At 38.6% G+C, this 17,359-nt stretch overlaps 1 protein-coding gene across 1 annotated transcript in view; it reads left to right on the top strand.

Moving 5' to 3' along the window:
* The window catches only part of lrp1bb (low density lipoprotein receptor-related protein 1Bb), a gene marked incomplete at its 5' end in the record, with an annotated part of 359,446 nt that overhangs the window by 258,611 nt on the left and 83,476 nt on the right, over window positions 1-17,359 (top strand). Inside the window, 9 exons of the mRNA XM_079822148.1 lie at window positions 3,338-3,472; window positions 3,745-3,874; window positions 5,082-5,208; window positions 5,321-5,472; window positions 5,789-5,913; window positions 6,038-6,409; window positions 10,376-10,565; window positions 11,624-11,828; window positions 15,761-15,953. Of these exons, the coding sequence (XP_079678274.1) occupies window positions 3,338-3,472; window positions 3,745-3,874; window positions 5,082-5,208; window positions 5,321-5,472; window positions 5,789-5,913; window positions 6,038-6,409; window positions 10,376-10,565; window positions 11,624-11,828; window positions 15,761-15,953 (1,629 nt within the window). The remainder of the gene's footprint in view (window positions 1-3,337; window positions 3,473-3,744; window positions 3,875-5,081; window positions 5,209-5,320; window positions 5,473-5,788; window positions 5,914-6,037; window positions 6,410-10,375; window positions 10,566-11,623; window positions 11,829-15,760; window positions 15,954-17,359) is intronic.

Raw genomic sequence — 17,359 nt, forward strand, 5'->3', positions numbered from 1 at the left:
AACAACCAACAAACACTGTGCTGAAAAAGTACAGTCCATATAGCATTCCATTGAGTTTAGAGCTGATGCAAAAAATAAGTATATAGACGTATACACTATATTGCCAAAAGTATAGAGGGTATGCATGGGACGTCACTGTCAGCCGGAGTGACTGCGGTTATGGCCACTTTGTGGCAAAAAGACTGAGAGGCAGCATTGGTTTTCAGCGTGAATGCCGCAAAAAACACACAAAACCAGGCCTGGAGCCAGATGGGAGGTGGTAGGTCGGTGGGTTTTAGTCCCCCTTGGACATCCCTGTGCCCCCCTGCGGACCGTGGGAAACTGACGTGATAATAGCGTGTAATTTTCTCACTCAAACCACTTTGCCTGCTGCTTCTGCTACTGATTGCTTTTAGAGGGAAAAACTGCCCATAACTGCTGGTCTAAGATCTGTTTTCTTCGTAATAATAGCATATAGCGAAAAAGAGTTGGCAAAAGATCCAGTGTGTATCTGTATTTGCTCGTCAAATGATTCAATTTCCAACGTGTTTTGGCATTGGTGAGTAATGTAGCCAATCATAGACATGTTTGTTGATTTCTTGAACGCAATGGCCAATCACAGGTGTTGAAGTTAGAATCCACTCACAGAGTTTTTGTCCAGTGCTGAGTTCTGCACGCACGCAAATCCTCTCTGACAAAGTGTAGACATTATGGAAATGAGAGATTCATTTTGTCGTCAGCTTCACTGACTAATATAACTTTGTGAGATCATGTTCACTGAATGAGTGACAGCTTTTAGTGATTATAAAAGGACCGCTCTTTACGCGCTGTCCATGCGATATAAACAAAAAGGTCTATACTATATTCAAAATTTTAATAAAACTTTTGTTTTCCATTCGTAACAAGCGGCCACATACACATTTCAATACATAGCTCCATCCTCCCCATATAAATGAGGGATTCACTGGTTGCATGTCAATGTCCATGGATCACTGGATCTTTGGTAAGTTGTAAGGAACACTATATCGAGTCCAACCTTTAGTTTAAACTGATAACTGTTTGTTGTACTTGCGTTTTACCCAGCAGCTCTTCTGCAACTCAGTCCCAGCTGAGGGGGCGTGTTCTGGCAGGAAAGTGAAGTTGATGTAAAATCATAGAGCGCGGTCTGCGCATGCTGAGGCGCACAGTGCGCAGAAGTCGCCAACTTTCTGCAGAGTCAATAGCTACAGACCTCCAAACTTAGTGTGGCCTTCAGATTAGCTCAAGAACAGTGCGTAGAGAGCTCCATGGAATGGGTTTAGAGCAGCTGCATCCAAGCCTTACATTAAGTGCAATGCAAAGCGTCGGATGCAGTGGTGTAAAGCATGCCGCTACTGGACTCTAGGGCAGTGGAGACGTGTTCTCTGGAGTGACAAATCACGCTTCTCTGTCTGGCAATCCGATGGACGAGTCTGGGTTTGGCGGTTGCCAGGAGAACGGTACTTGCCTGACTGCATTGTGCCAAGTGTAAATTTTGGGGCGGGGGGGGGGGGGGGGGGGGGTGTATGGTGTGGGGTTGTTTTTCAGATGTTGGGCTTGGCCCTTTAGTTCCAGTGAAAGGAACACTTAAGGCTTCAGCATACCAAGACATTTTGAATAATTTCATGCTCCTAACTTTGTGGGAACAGTTTTGGGATGGCCCCTTCCTGTTCCAACATGACTGCGCACCAGTGCACAAAGCAAGGTCCATAAAGACATGGATGAGCAAGTTTGGTGTGGAGGAACTTGACTGGCCTGCACAGAGTTTTGACCTCAACCCAATAGAACACCTTTGGGATGACTTAGAGCGGAGACTGCAAGTCAGGCCTTCTCATCCAACATCAGTGCCTGACCTCACAAATGCGCTTCTAGAAGAATGGTCAAAAATTCCCATAAACACACTCCTAAACCCTGCTAAAGTCTTCCCAGAAGAGTTGAAGCTTTTATAGCTGCAAAGGGTGGGCCAACTCCATATTAAACCCTACAGATTAAGAATGGGATGTCATTAAAGTTCATGTGCATGTAAAGGCGGGCGTCCCAAAACTTTTGGCAATATAGTGTGTATATATATATATATGTATGTATATGTATGTATGTTTGTTAGATATATGATGCATTTTATTTACTTATAGTATTATTATTATTATTAATATATCTTTTTTATTTATTTAAATTATGTAAAGTAAAATGGCACTACTGCTACAACAACAACTACTACTACTACTACTACTAATAATAATAATAATAATAAGGGTTGTCAATCAATGAAAACATGTATATTAATATACATTTATAAATATGTTATTGTATCATTATATTTGTTATTATTTTTTAGAAATGTAATGTAAATATTGATATATTATGCATCTTGTTCATTAATAATAATATTACTAATTATTAATATTAATAATTCATAATAACATTATCATTCTACATTATATTAATAATAATAATAATAATAATAATAATAATAATAATAATAATAATAATAATAATAATATATACTAGTTGTAGTATAGTGCTTTTGTCAATAAATGATTTAGCAAGAAAATCATTACCTTGGAGTACTTTGTATCTGTTCTAAACTGAATAGATGTTTATATGTATTGAAACAATTATTATTCACCTTAATTCACCTTAAGTCATTATATGGTCTGGTCTTTTTTTCACACTCTGTGTGGGTTGGAAAACATGGCAGAATTGCTAACCTCAGCAGCAGGGCAAAAGAGGCAGATGGTCAGAGAGTTTCTATGCAAATGCTCTCGCCTACCACCAGAATCAGCTCATCTCGGGTGAAGAAAACCCCAGTCCGGCTCAGCCTATGACAGCTGATTACACATGCATACCATTTGCATGTTATTTAGAGGCAGCTTGTTGGAGCATAAAACAGATGAGGGCCTTCCAGCTGGCTGTTGTCACATGTAAGAAATCCGTTAGCCGAGTGTGAATTCAGTAATAACAGTAGGGTGCAAATAAATAACTACTCTTGCCGCATTCGGTTGTAGGACAAATATACCATTTACATTTAGAGCGTGCTTCTGTCAAAACAATCTTTTAGTCATTGCTAATCATGTTTGATTTGTTTGCTACACAATTTTTGCATGTCACTTTGAATGTCCCCTTACAAAAAGCTTGTTGGTAACTGTAGCTATTGTGACTGATAAAAAAGCGTTTGAAATTGATATGGGATCTCTTACAAACAGTATATACGTTTCCAGTGTATCTCTGCCATGTGCTTTATTTATTTATTTGATGTAAAGCTTATGTGATGCATTCTCATACACTATTTATGTTACAAGCTTTGCTCTTAATGTGAATAAAAATGTCCTCCTTCATACAGGCAATGATACAATTTACTGGACAGACATGGGTTTAAACCGGATCTCCAGAGCCAAGAGGGATCAGACATGGAGGGAAGACATTATCACCACTGGCATCAACAGAGTGGAGGGCATTGCAGTCGATTGGATTGCTGGTTAGACACAAACATCATTTAAAAAAATGGAATGCTGCCATTTGTTATCACTATCTGTCTGTGTATAGTTTTTCAATAAATGGTATTGCTCAGCACACAATGTCAGGACTTCTCCAGTTAAAATCTTAAAATCTGTGCACTACCATTAAAAAGTTTGGGTTTGGGGGGGGGGGGATATGCTCACCAAGGCTGCATTTATTTGATATAATAAAAACAGTAATATTGTGAAATATTTAAAATATTTTAATGTTTTTTTGTTTTTTTTTAACCAGGTAACCTTTACTGGACAGACCATGGCCTCAACCTCATTGAAATTGCTCGTCTAAATGGTCTCTACCGGTCAGTTGTTATATCAGATGGCCTGGATCAGCCAAGAGCCATTGCAGTGCATCCACAGAGAGGGTATGTCATATGCCTTTGAGACAACAGATCATATTCAGCCATGTCTGCTGTTCAGTAATATAAATCTTTAGAAATTACAAATTACTGAGTCAATTTTAGGGAACTATTAGATAATACAATGAGCTTTTGAGAAATGAAAATGCAGGGTGGGTTTTTTACCTTTGAAGGTCAAGTACATTTTGTGATCTGCCTAAAACAAAATTGGCTTTAAAATGTCTTGGCCTTCACTAATGAACCAAATGAAGAATTTTAAACCAGCAGAAATGCATCTCCATTTAGTCACAGGCCCATTTTGCAGTCCGTTATGGTATTCTTTCAGTAATTAGGATCTAAATTTATGGTCTCCATTCTTGCTAGTTTTTTTCTGTATTTGATCTTCACACCCTTCAATCAGAATCACACACTGAAAAGACAAGTTTTAGACATATCAGAATGTTAACTCATCTACCATCTATCTGCTGACAGCAGACAGCATCAGGAGTGGGATCCTCTAAACCCCAGACATCCAAAAAAGAGCCTCCCATTCAAGCCTAAGGCTATAAAACCTGTCTTTTCCTTTCCCAGTTGAGTCAAACTTTGAATGACATTTCCTTGGTGGTGTAACAACAGTTATACACTTTAAAGGAGTATTTCACCCAAAAATGAAAATTCTGACATCTTTTACTCACCATCATGTTGTTCCAAACCCACACTTACTGGCTTACTGTCTGTCGAGCACAAAAGTAGAAATTCTGTGCCGGTTGCTGTTGTTCTTGTATCCTTTGGATAAAATCATTTTAGAGTGAATGAGGAAGGCTTTAAGATTCAAAGGGGATGCAAACAGCAACATAGTCTACAACCCAATCATTGAGAATCATATCAGTCAGATTTGTGAAGTTTTAAGAATCAAATCAAAGAGTTCACTGAACTGATTCAGTTCAAAAGAATGATTCGTTCACAATGGTTCATACTTTTCTAATAAACATGCCAAGGTGCTCTAGGGCTGATGTCAAGATATATTCAGTGATAAATTTGTCATTTGTCAATATCATACTTATGATACTTTTTGCATCCTTTTTGAAGCTTGAAGTCTTCAGACTTTTGTAGGAAAGTTGTATGTTGAAATGATGACAGAATTGTAATTTTTGGCTGAACTGTTCCTTTAAGGTCACTATAAAATCTAGAATTGTTAAAGTGGTAATCCGGATCTGATTTTTCCAATTAACAGTTACTTATTCTGGACTGAGTGGGGAAAAAATCCTTGCATAGGTCGTGCACGACTGGACGGTTCGGACCAAGTGACCCTGGTCAGTTCTGGCATCGCCTGGCCGAATGGAATCACCATTGACCACGAGGTAAGGTGACGTGATTCTACTTCCTGACGCTCAGCTCACTCTCTCTTCTTCTGATGCTGATACAATAGAGCTGCTCCGAGGGGGAGGCGCTCATTTTTAAATTGCTTTCTAGGAAAATAGATTATACTGGTGCGACGCCCGGACCGACAAGATAGAAAGGATCAACCTTGAAACCGGGGAGGGCCGAGAGATTGTACTGTCAGCCTCCAATGTGGACCTGTTCTCCGTGGCTGTGTTTGGGACTTACATCTACTGGTCTGACAGGTAATTTATTATTTTACTAAGTGCTACACTCTCCAAAGTGGCCCACGGAGCCATCTGCTCCAGTCTCAACGGATTAACCCCTTCCGAGCAAGGTTATTATGAGGCCTGCCGTATGTTTCTGTCATCTCCCAGGCAGGCTCTGTTGGCCTTATGTAAATAGGTTGTACCGTAAGTCACCGCCAAGGTGACGTTTTCTCGCCTTTGCAGCTAATGCAGCTTTTCTGTGTGTTTTAATGATTCTTGCTTCTTTTAATTAGAAAACTGCCACCATTACACTGATGTCAGACTCTCTCTCTCTCTGTACCGTCTATGGTAGAGCCCACGCCAACGGATCAATCCGGCGCGGATTCAAGAGTGATGCCACCGACGCCGTCACGATGAGAAGTGGTCTTGGCGTCAACCTGAAGGACGTGAAAGTGTTTAACAGAGGCCGGGAGAAAGGTTGAGGTTTCAACTTAATGAGTTTATTTTATTATGCCACATATATTTTCTTTCAACAAAACAGGATTTATTCTGATTATCGCAGTGTGCATCCAGTGATGTTTTTCTATGCTTTTGCATGCAGGAACCAACCCTTGTGCGAGGAGCAATGGAGGTTGTCAACAGCTGTGTTTTCACCTGGGCAGCGGAAGAAGGACCTGTTCCTGTGCTCATGGGTACTTAGCCGAAGATGGCTTTGCTTGCCAAAGATATGAGGGCTATCTTCTGTACTCTGAAAGGACAATCTTGAAGAGCATCCACCTGTCTGACGAGAGCGATCTTAACTCCCCTCTTCAACCTTTTGAGAATCCAGACTACTTTAAGAACGTCATTGCTCTGGCGTTCGATTATCGGCAACAGAGCTCACACCACAACCGCATATTCTTCAGCGACATCCATTTTGGGAATATTCAGATGATCAATGACGACTGGTCAGGAAGACAAGTCATAATTGACAGTAAGTCTAGTTGGTTTTATTGTACATGCTTTCTGGAAAGTCCTGCTAATTGCTTCTTGGTTTGGATTTTGAGCTAGCCTTTTGATGATCGTGAAAAATGTCCAAAAATGCTGCTTCTACAGGTTTGGGCATTTGTTTTTGGTCCTGTCGTCGTCCTGATGCAGACTCATTGCAGTGACCCACATGTTGTTTAATGTTCTGCCGCTAGAACCATTCCAGCCTCTTAGCAGCCATTTGAGAAAGGCCATTTGTTGGAAAGCGTAAGTGGCACTGCCTGTGATGTACAGCAAGGCCTCCATGCATCCAACATCTAGTAAAAGTGTTGTAATAGCTACCTCCATTTTTCCACAACTAAGTGGGACCAATTTAACTGTCAAAAAAGATGTTTAAAACACTGCATCTTTTCCCATGATGGATTCTTGATGGATTAAAATCGCTTGTCTCATTTCCACCATCCCCAAACTGTAACAGGAATATGAATGGAAGCGGGGTGATATTTTTCAAGATCCTGCCTGTCACTGTTGTTGGAAAGTTCAGAATATGGTTATTGATTTCCTCATGTACGCTATATGCAGCAGACATTTCAGCCGCGATCAATATCCACGGCTGATGGTGGCCCACAATGAAAACCTAATATGCCTAATGACTGTGTATTATCCATTTACAATGTAATGAGACAATCTTGACAGTTTTTTTTATTTATTTTTTACATCAAAAACCTCATGTAGCCTACTACTTATATCACGTTCAATGTAATTTCTGATGCAGAAAGCATGCAGCAGACATAATTAAGTTCAAACGGCAAATAAGAAGAACGTTGCAATAACGTAAATGTACACAAGAAATTCTTGAATTAAATTCTTCATGATTGATAGCAGAAATGTACTTTTGTGGTATGCGGTCCTCAGAAAGTCAGTCATATGGCTTTAGAACAAAACAAGTTTGAGTTTGTTTTTTGTTTTTTTTATCATTTACGTATCTAAATTATAATTTCTTTGTCCTATGTAAACAGAGAAAAAAAAGTCCTGAACGCCTTTTCTGTATTTAGTAACCCAACTCATTTCACTTTGCAGAGGTTAATGGGATGTAGATATATTAGAAAGCCTCTGTGCTGCATGATTAGTGCTTCTATCCATTACTGTACTCTCTGAATTCTCTTTTAACTAACCTCATTGCTCCTTAGGTATTAGACCTTTTCATATTTCACTTTTACTTAATTTGCCATTTCTATCCTCTTGGTGATCATAAAAAATGGTTTTGTTCTGTTTCACTCTCGCCTTTGTTTAGCATATGTGATAAAATATCATTTACAGCAAATAGATTCACTGCTTTTTTTTCTCGCAAGTGTGGTGTTAAGACATTAACTGCGGTGAGTGATGTTCTTGGAACCTGTGAAATGTGACGATTCTTGATAGGAATTTCAGTATTACAGGTAAAACTAAATTTCTGTTGAATACACTACTTTTTTAAATAAGTTAAATGCATTATTAATATCAAAGATTAACTAATTAAATTAAAACAATGGCATGCACATTTTACAAGTAATTACTTTAGCATCAAATGCACGATACATTAATACTGATTTGACAGTAGGTTTGTAAGAAAAATTTGCTTTAAAGTTAGTTTTTTTTCTTTTCTTTCAAGGCCTAGTGCAAAGATTAGATATTTTGATGAATATGTAGGACGTTGAGGCGTTTTTGAACGAGAAGCACATTTTACCATTCTCAACTGTAATGTTCGCATGGGTCCACCGCATAAGTACGGTATCCAGAGAGAGTGAGAGAGTGATGTCGACTACAGGTTGAAATGAGTCTGCTCTTTTGATGGCGTCTCCACACAATTGAGCTCACTCACTTTTCCAGAGATGAAAGCCAATCCCAGCCACCACGACTACATGCACACTCAGAAACACATACAAACACTCTGTGCACTGTCACCGGGAGAGTGTGAGGACGTTAATAATCTGTATTTCCCTAATTAAGTCATACATCCCCTGTTAATTACTCCCTGGCCTCTCTAACAGTTTCTGCAAAGGCAAGCTGTCAGGCACTTTTTTATTGTGAATGATTAATTAGTGATGGATTTCTGCAGAACGTTAATAAAGTATTCTCTAAGATTTTTCAAAGAGTAGCATTTTTAGCCTCTGCTAGTTAAACACAATTGCTATTTAACCGATTACGTTTTTTTTTAGACATGACAGCAGACAAAGCATAACAGTTTTATAATGCTTAGTGAGATGTCACTTTGATTGATTATGGTTTTCTGAATGAACACACTCACTATGTGATTTCAGTATCAAAAAGAAAAACAGTACCAGTGCATTGCATGGTGTGTGTGTGTGAACATGTTTTTCTATCCCGGTGGGGACTTGAAAGCACACAGGCTCATGTGGACTCGTGTCACTGTGGGGACCTAAATTGAGGTCCCCATGGAGAAACAAGCTTATAAATCATACCGAATTAGTTTTTTTTTAACCTCATCCTGGTAAATCCTACTTTATGGGAACAAAATGTCCCCAAAATGATGGCAATATCCGAAATCCTTGTCCTTGTGGGGAGATTTTTGGTCCCCATGAGGAAAAGAGCTTATAAATCATACACAGTGATGTTTTTTGAAAAGTTTTCTGTGATGGGTAGATTTAGGGCTAAGGTTAGGGGACAGAATATACAGTTTGTACAGTATAAAAGGGTTAGTGTCTTTAGAATGTCCCAATAAAAACATTTTGCCAAATTAAAAAAAATATATATTTTAAACGTACTGCTCGCCAAATTAGCATGTGTGTGTGTGTGTGTGTGTGTGTGTGTGTGTGATAACACAATAGTATTACCATATTTGTTGTTATATTTTTCATTCAGAAATATCATATTAATTCAGTATCATGGTATATATCATAAAGTACCTTGGTATAATCATAATAGTAAAAATTTGAAAAAGCTGAAAGTATTAAAGGGTTAGTTCACCCAAAAATGAAAATTCTGTCATTAATTACTCACCCTCATGTTGTTGGACACATATTCGGAACACAAATGAAGATATTTTAGTTGAAAGCTGATGGCTGAGAAAGGCTTCAGACAGGCCTCCATTGGCATTCAGTACATTGACACTTCCAAGATCCATGAAAGGCACTTAAAACGTCGTTACAAAGTCCATCTCACAACAGTGGCTCTACAATAATTTTACGATGCGACGACAATAGTTTTTGTGCGAAAAAAAAATCAAAATAACACCTTTATCCAACTTGTTCTCGACTTCCGTGTATGCCTCCACGACGCATGCGCGAGAATATGACGCAGATCCGGCGTTCGGACATATGACCCAGAAGCGATTTGTTTACGAGCAGAGGAAGACGCGCGTGTCTAAGCTGTTGGATTCTACATTGATCGTGCTTTAGGTCTCGGCGTAGAGCTCAAAATGGGGCTTAAGTGTGTATTTCATGGATTCCCGAACGCCGGCGCTACGTCATATTCTCGCGCATGCGTCGTGGAGGCACACACGGAAGTCGAGAACAAGTTGGATAAAGGTGTTATTTTGATTTTTTTTTGCGCACAAAAACTATTGTCGTCGCATCGTAAAATGATTGTAGAGCCACTGTGGTGAGATGGACTTTGTAACGACGTTTTAAGTGCCTTTCATGGATCTTGGAAGTGTCAATGTACTGAATGCCAATGGAGGCCTATCTGAAGCCTTTCTCAGCCATCAGCTTTCAACTAAAATATCTTAATTTGTGTTCCGAATATGAACGGAGGTCTGACGGGTGTCCAACGACATGAGGTTGAGTAATTAATGACAGAATTTTCATTTTTGGGTGAACTAACCCTTTAACAAAAATGAACACACGTGTTAATTTCCACATTTTAACATCAAAGAGAACATTCTATTACATCACCTCTCCATGTGACAGTTGCAATATGTCATTAGCCAATGAGAAAGAAGCATGGTCAAACTGTAGTTTGTTTTCTTCTCCAGATGTGGGTTCGGTTGAGGGCTTGGCTTATCACCGAGCATGGGACACAATTTACTGGACTAGCTCCACCACCTCAAGCATCAGCAGATACACAGTAGACCAGAGCCGACAAGGAGCCTTCTCCAGACAAGCCGTTGTCACCATGTCTGAGGATGACCATCCCCACGTCTTGGCCCTGGATGAATGTCAAAAGTAAGTGATTTTTTTGGGGGGGTGGGGGGACTCACTTGGGTGTTTGATACTGTCGGTCTGTAAAGAATACTGTCAAATTACAAAAAAGTATTTAAATGTTCAAGGACAATGCTTTCACATATAATTTCACAGTTTCCGAGTTTGAGTTTGTTGTCACATGCATTAAAATGCTTATTTGCTCTTAAAAAAAATCCAAAATGCACCATCATCGATCATGTGACATGTGAGAGCCTAAGTTTGGTGTGCTGTGTATAAAAGGTGTGTAGCGTTTTTCTGCTCCGACAGAGGGAATGATTCCATTCACTATAGACTAAACAAAATGGATACATTCACTCACTTGACAGAGGAACCTTTGTCGACACATAACGTGAAACAAAATTGACTTTTATGTCAGGAGGAAGCATATTGACTTTTAAAATTGAGAGCAAATTGATTCGTCACACACAGGAAAACTGATATATATATGGAATGTCAATCAGACAAGAAGGAAAACATTTTAATTAGTTTGACCTCTTCCGATGATCCAAGCGCTGTGTGAAATTTGTTGTGGATGGAACATTTTTATTCCTGACAGGCAAAGTAGCAACTCTCCAGACATAGTGGATCATATTTGCGCTTAAATATCCCCTCTAAAAGAACCATTTGAGACTGATGAACAGCATTAATATTCAGAAAGATGTGCCGACCCTGAGTTCACTGACTACATTAAACCCTCAACCTTGGAGAGAATATGCTTACTTGGTTATCTGGCACTTTTTCAAATGGACTACAGACTGCTGTTAATTAGAATCTAACCTGAAATGATTAATTGGCATAGAATGTCAGCATGTATCACTAATTTTCAATTAGTCCATGGATTTAAACTGTGAAAGGAATTTTTAAGAGGAAACATCAAACAGGCCCTGAGGCTTTTCTGTCCACTATTATTGTGTAGTCGGTTATATTCCGGAGTCCCATAGAGCGGGTTTAAAAATACTGTATTGAATCATTTTGTCTCGCTAGTGCTGTCTGTAAAATCGCATCTATTCCTCTCATTTTCTGTCCCATGTATTTTATAGCCTCATGTTTTGGACCAATTGGAACGAGCAGCGCCCCAGTATCATGCGCTCCACTCTTGCAGGGAATAATATGAAAGTCATCATTAGCACAGATGTATTCACACCTAATGGACTCACAATTGACCATAAAGCAGAAAAGCTGTATTTCTCTGACGGCAGCCTGGGCAAAATTGAACGCTGTGAATATGACGGCTCCCACAGACATGTAAGTATGGCTCTTTCTTTCTTTTGTGATTTTTTTCTGAGACTTTTCAAGGAAAAGATCATGATTTTTTTAAAAGCCATTTTCCTGTCAAGATTCATCATTTTTGTTGCACTTCAGGTCATTAACATTTAATAATGTATTAGGAATCATAACAATAAACAGTATCTACTGCATTTATTAATCTAGGTTTGTTCATTTCTAAAATATTATTTTACATTTATAATATTTGTATACATATTTTTGAATTAGCAATGCACTATAGTATTTTTTTATAAATTAACATTAAAACATTGTTGTGCAATTAATGTTATCAAATTGAACCTTACTGTCAAGTGTTACCACAAACTTTAATTAAATTGATTACATTATATGCTAATTAATTCATCAAAATAATCACAATTAATTGCATATAAATATTTGTTGAGAAAAAAACCCCAAATGAAAATAATTCAAAGATGTCATTCTTTTATTGCTTTTTAAATAATGAATCGTGTCCAATGAATCCTAGAGGGTTTCCAGTTCCATTCTTTGTACGAACATTTTTTCTTTATTTTAATAATTGTTGTTTAATTAAGTGCTTTTGACTAGAGGAAATAACAACCACCAGTTGAAGCAAGTCCTACTCATTTTCGAAAACATCAACCTCAATTGGCTTTTGCGTCTGGTCACTATGTCTACATGATAATGACTTGATGACCACTCAAAAGGTCAGGCAACCCCATAGAGTTATTAGTGTCCACTGATGCAGGGTCTGTTGACCCTTCACAAGATTAGTTTAATTGTAATGAATTATTCGCTTTAAATAAACATGACAAAGAGTTCATTAGAGTTCCTCAACCTCCCAAACTAAGCGCACTGATGGTAATGAAAGCTTGTTTTGAGACTCCTGCTGGGCCGTCCTCTCAACCAGCCAATTAAACTGTGAAGAATTAAGCAAAACTAAATCAACATGGCTTTTGGCAAACTGCCTTGCAGTTGGTTTTAGTGAGGAGGATTGTGTGGTGAAACGGAGTCGAAGCTTAACGGTACGCATGGATAGATTTTCTCTGATGAAACACAATCTGTCACACTGTGCGGTGCCATCATTTACATCATATCCACACAGAGATGACTATTATTATAGATGTAATTTTTTTGCAATGCCCATCAGAACGGCAAGCAAATGCATGTGGCTATAGTTGTTAGCCGAAAACTCTATTTGACATCTATTTGATCAGATAAACAGAGATAATTAGTGCTGGAGCAGATCGCTTGCACCCCTAAATTTAATTCTGAATCAATATGCTCCATCAAAAACCATCTGGCATGCTCCTCATCCCCCCCCCCCTCTCGGATCTCCAGTTGTTGTTTGCTCAAGCTGGGCTCTCTTAATCAACACCTGTCCTATTTTTCCCACCATGGTGGCAGGGCTAATGTGATCACGGCTACAAGCGTGTTCCTCTTAATGCTTGGGTCTCCAGAGCTGTGGGACATCCTCCCGCCCCACAGCCCGGAAACTCCCAGAAGGAGTCGTGTGATGTATATCCGTGTCCGTCACCATGACACCTGCATTAACACTCTCAGGATCTGGGCTAAACTGGCTGCTGGGGGATTATTTAAAGCACGTGTCCTCTACCTATTCATTAGTTTTGGTCTCCTCAAAGAGACTTTACAGTGGTCGTCAGAGTCTGTTTTTGTCTCTGGTTAAAAGCCATTGTTTCGAATCTTGTGTGAGATGCATTTATTTATTAGCCTGACAAGCCAGACCCACATCAAGATGTTGGGTCTGGAAACTCACCATTGACAGGGCTCAATCCGAGGGGCGGGATAAACGATTGTCTTTCAAATTCCCTCTGCACGCAATTGGATAGCGCCATGGGCGCCAACCAACCAGAGCGAAGAAGAAGGTGACGCGGAGCTAACGTTAGTTGATAGACTTTCGCTGTATCCGGTCGGCAAAACTTCGAACATATCTTCTGTTTTTAAGAATGACTTCAGTGCCATTCTTTGTTCTTTTCTCAAATAAAAGCTTAACTCCAAGTCTTTCAGAGTCGCGGCCAAAGCCGATTCAAAAGACCGCTGTTCGTCAGCTTATGTGTTTACGAGTAGCACGCAGAACCTCTGCAACTCTGCCGTGACGTGCCGTCATTATGTTAAGCCCGCCCATCGACTCTACACACGCTGTGATTGGCCTGACCAGAGTTTGGTTTTTCCAGCTCTCAGCTCTACCGAGAGTTGCTAGACTACACTCGCGGCAAAATAAATTTTCTGCCGCTAGGGTGCGTCTAGATTTCTAGGCTATTTATACATGGATTTCTCGGCGACGTCATCACTGCTTGCGCACGCACCCGAGAGGCAGAAAGAAGAAACCTCTCGTGTTGTAGGTTAGTAGCGGCGTGTCTGTAAGTCAAAATGACAAGGAGTTGCTGCGTGTTTAATTGTACCAACAGAGCCAGTGCTGAGTGCCTGATGTTTAACATACCTAGGGGGAAGCATGCGTTTGCCAAAAAATTATTACCTAACATGATCATTCATACATGTATCACAGCAACACTGCAAAATTAAAGACAGACAAACAGATCCAACTAAAATCACGTTTTATTGAGTCAGCAGTTATATACAAACAATAAGGAAAGCTTCAATGTTGTTGCAGTAGCGGACCAGCGATCTGTCTTTCTGCCTCCAGGATGCGCACGCACCCTGTAATGTTTGTAAACAGGAAACCCGTGTATTTATAGAACTGGTGGCTAAAAACTGACAATTTTTTCAATGGCCGATAATAAAGATTTTTTTTTACATCAGGATGGCCGAAATTTTAGAGATGCATGATTTACCAGTACCATACCATATTACAGATTTATTTTTATTTATTCTATCTGTCCATATTTGATATAATGATGCATGTTCATTTTCTCTGGTTTTACATTTAGATGACCTTTGTGATCGTCTAATGTTCATTTTATAATATTGATTATGTGTAACAATTTATAAAACAGTGTTAAGTTTGATCTTTAGGAAGTCTCAAAATAAATATCCATTTTTCATAATGTACATAATAATGCCAAAATTCACTTTGTTTTATTTAAGTTTTATAGTGTTTCCTTTTTAATTAGTTTAGAAAAACATTGCATAGCATTTTAATGTCAGCCATATTTATAAGCCCTAACATGAAATATGCAGACTTCTTTCAGACATATTAATAAATAATAAAACATTCATTATATGTGTGTGTGTGTGTGTGTATATACGGTCTGTTTGTGTGTGTGTGTGTGTGTGTGTGTGTGTGTGTGTGTGTGTGCATATATATATATATATATATATATATATATATATATATATATATATATATATATATATATATATATATATATATATATATATATATATATATATATAATATATATTATACAGTCAAACCAAAATTTATTTAGACATCATCAACATTTCTTACATTTTCACAGTTTATTCACTATAGTTTAGAAAATGGTAATAAAATATGACAAGAGTTAAACTGTCAGAACAAATTCATCTTGATAATGTCAGATAACTTTAGAAAGGTATGTAATATATTGCAATCAACCAATCAGCTGTTAAATTTAAGTACACATTTAGATAATACCAATTTAGGTCAACCAATTACCAAGCAATGCTTCATTTTGTTCAGTCTGTGGTGTAAAATGTCGCATTAGCAATTAAAGAAAAAACACTTAAGCAAAACATGGTCAGGTCAAAGTGTCTGAATAATTTTGGTCCCAAATTTGTATTAATTTTACCGGTAGTCCACTGTATACTATAGTGTCTACTATAGAACTTTAGTGTCCTGCACCCACTAGTAAAAAATATAAAAAATTGTATCTTGTGTCTGAGTAATTTTTGGCTTGACTGTATATATATAATTGTATATATACCCTTAAGCATTTTTTCTATGCGTGACCCTCTGTATTTGTTGTTAGGTGATTGTTAGGTCGGGACCTGGCACATTTTTTGGACTTGCTATCCATGGAAACTACATTTTTTGGTCCGATTGGACTCGGCGGGCTGTGCTACGAACCAACAAGTTCACTGGAGGAGACACTAAAGTTCTTAGAGCTGATATTCCCCACCAGCCAATGGGAATTATAGCAGTTGCCAAAGACACTAATAGCTGTAAGTATTCCAAAATAAATGATTGGGCAATGAAAGTGCCCTCTGAAACTTTTCATATCTGTGTTTTATGCTTTGGATTCACAGCTGGGATTTTGCTGGTGGTGGCTCTTTTTGATTTCTAAGGAATAGTAGGAATGATAAATTAGAATGGACTTATTTAGTAACCAAGCAAACTAAATTGGTGACATAATTAATTTAAAAAAGTATCCTCGAGTCGAAGAGGATTCTCTGAACTGTCGCAAATGTGAAAAGTAGGACATTAAGAAATGGGTTTAAGAGACTCCCGACGGTTTCTGTTTGTGAGCCTGCTGTGAGGGGTTTTCTCCTCTCATTTGTTTGATCACACCGTATGATTGCAGCTGCCTGCCCCTAACCATTTTTACCTAGTGAATGTTACCAGTCAGCACCTCCATAGAGAGATGTGTATTCATTCGAAGACAGTTTTGAGGATAACTGCTGTTGTCAGGGACGTCACTAGGATTGGAATACAGGGGGGGCTTAGCCCCCAGGGTATTTGTAACTTGCGTTTGCTAAATCTTTGCACTCATATCTAGAGCTACACTGACGTCAACAACCAGTCAAGAAACCAAGATTTTAAGAAGTAAAACGTGACAGACATATCCTCTTCTTCCATTTCTACTCTGTTAAAGAAAAGTTACTGTAATGTTAGCTTTTAGACACATCAAAGCTGATTGGGGAATTTACTTAGGTCAGATTTTGCTCCTGATGAGTTACTATAAGCAATGACTTATATTGTCTGTCTGCTCATGTAAATGTATGAAAAGGTACTAGCATACTATATCTAATTCCTCTCTATATAAGATAAGTTGTCCACAGAATGCTATTTAATTACACAGAACCGCATGTATTCAACCCATTTTTTTTCAACCCTAAAATACAAATATACCGCTAAACCTAAAATTGAGCTAAACCTATACAAATAACACAGCTGCTCAGTTTTCACACCCTATACTAAATTTACCTTATACAATAGCCTAATGCGATAACATTGTTTAATATTTGAATCACAGCTTAGGCTATAGTGTTTTGATATCGACAAGACGACAACCCAAGTGCATTTTACCTCAAACTTGCGACTAGTTAACTTTCTAAAATAGCAATCGCTTCTCGGGTCGACATTAACTCACTGACAAAATTATATTCTGAATTAAAAATATTTTATACCACTTTTTAATGTGTGATTGTGTAAAGGTGTTCACGAGATGCCAACCTTTCGCGAACTTGCTTTCAACGTCGAACACTCGTTCTCAAGAAGACGGCGGTGAGCACGGAGGGGCTGTGTGTGTGTGCGTGTGCGTGCGTGCCTGCGTGTGTGTGTGTGTGTGTGTGTGTGGGTGTGGGGCGCGCGTGAATGAGAGACTCAGGGAAAGGAGATGCAGCGGAAC

This window comes from Gobio gobio, assembly GCF_949357685.1.
Source record: "Gobio gobio genome assembly, chromosome: 7".
Classification (NCBI taxonomy): Eukaryota; Metazoa; Chordata; class Actinopteri; order Cypriniformes; family Gobionidae; genus Gobio; species Gobio gobio.